Source organism: Pyrus communis, chromosome 9 (assembly GCF_963583255.1).
Source record: "Pyrus communis chromosome 9, drPyrComm1.1, whole genome shotgun sequence".
NCBI classification, from domain to species: Eukaryota; Viridiplantae; Streptophyta; class Magnoliopsida; order Rosales; family Rosaceae; genus Pyrus; species Pyrus communis.
Window position 1 is genome coordinate 23,478,569 of NC_084811.1, and position 1,787 is coordinate 23,480,355.

Sequence of the window (1,787 nt, forward strand, 5' to 3'; positions counted from 1 at the left end):
ATGACTTTAAACTGTGAAACCAATCATTTTCTCAATTAAACAAATATAGTGTGTACTAGTCTTTGTTGTTTGACAAATATGGTGTGTACTAGTCTTTGTTGTTTGACAAATATGGTGTGTACTAGTCTTTGTCGTTTGAAAAATATGGTGTGCACTAGTCCTTGTGGTTTGACAAATATAAAGTGTAGTGTGTACTAGTCTTAGCAAAAGAAAATCATAAACTAAAATTATTTCAAATGAAGTGTCCAACCAACGTATAAATCAAACATCCTACAAAACTCATACATGAAAAAAATGGCTTATATGATATCCATCAAATAATCTTAAGTTAACTAATACTGGTATACAAAGTTACAAGCTAGACTGTAATATATGAAATGTATTGTATGCTTATTTCGAACTCAGAGTAACCCAGATAGCATACTTTAAATTTTGATCTTAACATGCACATAGTTCCGCATATATATAGCTAGAATATTTCAGCAAAGTTGGAAGTTGTTGTAGTAGGTATTCCAAAAGGCACACGATCACCATTGAACTCATGTGCCCTATTATTGTTGTGCTTCTCTCGGCTCTCCCTTACGAAAGCTTCTTGGTTGATCGAACAAGAAGTTGTGGAAGAAGAAGAGCAAGACTGGGAATTAGCAACACTAATTTTAATAACCTTGGATGCTCGACAACCTTGATTATTATTGTTGCCAGTGAGCCGTTGAACCAAACCCATAAACTCTTCAGGTTGGACATGAATAATCTTGGGTGAGATGAGATATACTACGACTGGCTTCTTCTTCATCACCTTCTGTGAATTCTTGCTCACCATAAGAGGTGCAGGCCTTGGACCCTGCAACTCCAAATGCCTTCTTAAGGACTTCATCGTCTTCACTGAAAATCGAATTATTAAGTTGGTAGTGAAAATTTTAGAGGTGCAAAACATTTATATATACTTGGTTTAATGACGAAGGGTGCAATATTTTATTTATTTGTGACTCGTCAGCTTGCCTTTGGCTTGATTTGTATCATTGAATTGGTCTTTTTTGAGATAAAATATCTTTGATGATTCAGTAGAGTTTGCCGGCTGTCTCTCTAGATTACATAGAAACCAAGAATTCTGGTGCCTTTGATATTAAATTACATATGTGGACAAAAGTTTTATTCAAAAAGCAGGGATTAGGTGTGAAAAAGTCATAATATACTAATCAGTAATGGTCAAAGTCATGCAATCATGTACTATTCTGGAAACGGAGGACCAAGGGAAAATTGAGGGAGGGAGCCTGGAAGAATGCAACAGAAGTCATGTAATATTTTAGGCTTAGGTTTTAAGTTTTAACCCCGCAAAGATGATGTAATTATATCTACACCAGTGAATTCAAGTCTCGCTTAGGTTTGAACTCCTCTAAACTCAAATTTTGCATGTTCCCTTTAAGTCAACTTGTGTTTCACTTCTGCTCATACCGTTCAAATGTTATCTTCTTATGTCAATACGGTCTTAATGTTATTTTCTTGTAGAACCGTATTTTTGTGCTTCTTTTTTATTTTTTTCATGCCAAAACTCCTAAAACTTTATACATTTTTTATTAAAAAAAATAAGTGATATTAGAGAGAAATTTAAAACGCCAGTGGACTGAAACAAGGATATTAATACAAAAAACATTTAACAAACTTTATTAATAATAATGACCTAAGTGACGAGCTATTTAGTACTACAATCTAGTTATATAATATCCTTTGTTTAAAAAAAAAAAAGTGACGAGGTCATGTCTCTTCAATCCACGTTTCAAGTTTTTTCT

The 1,787-nt window shown here is 33.6% G+C and overlaps 1 protein-coding gene across 1 annotated transcript; it reads right to left on the reverse strand.

Annotated features, from left to right (window-relative positions):
• Positions 1-469: 469 nt before the first annotated feature.
• Positions 470-874, reverse strand: LOC137744543 (protein MKS1-like). Its single transcript, XM_068484331.1, has one exon. It carries the CDS (start codon positions 872-874, stop codon positions 470-472), a length of 405 nt encoding a protein of 134 aa, XP_068340432.1.
• Between the last annotated feature and the right edge of the window lie 913 nt (positions 875-1,787).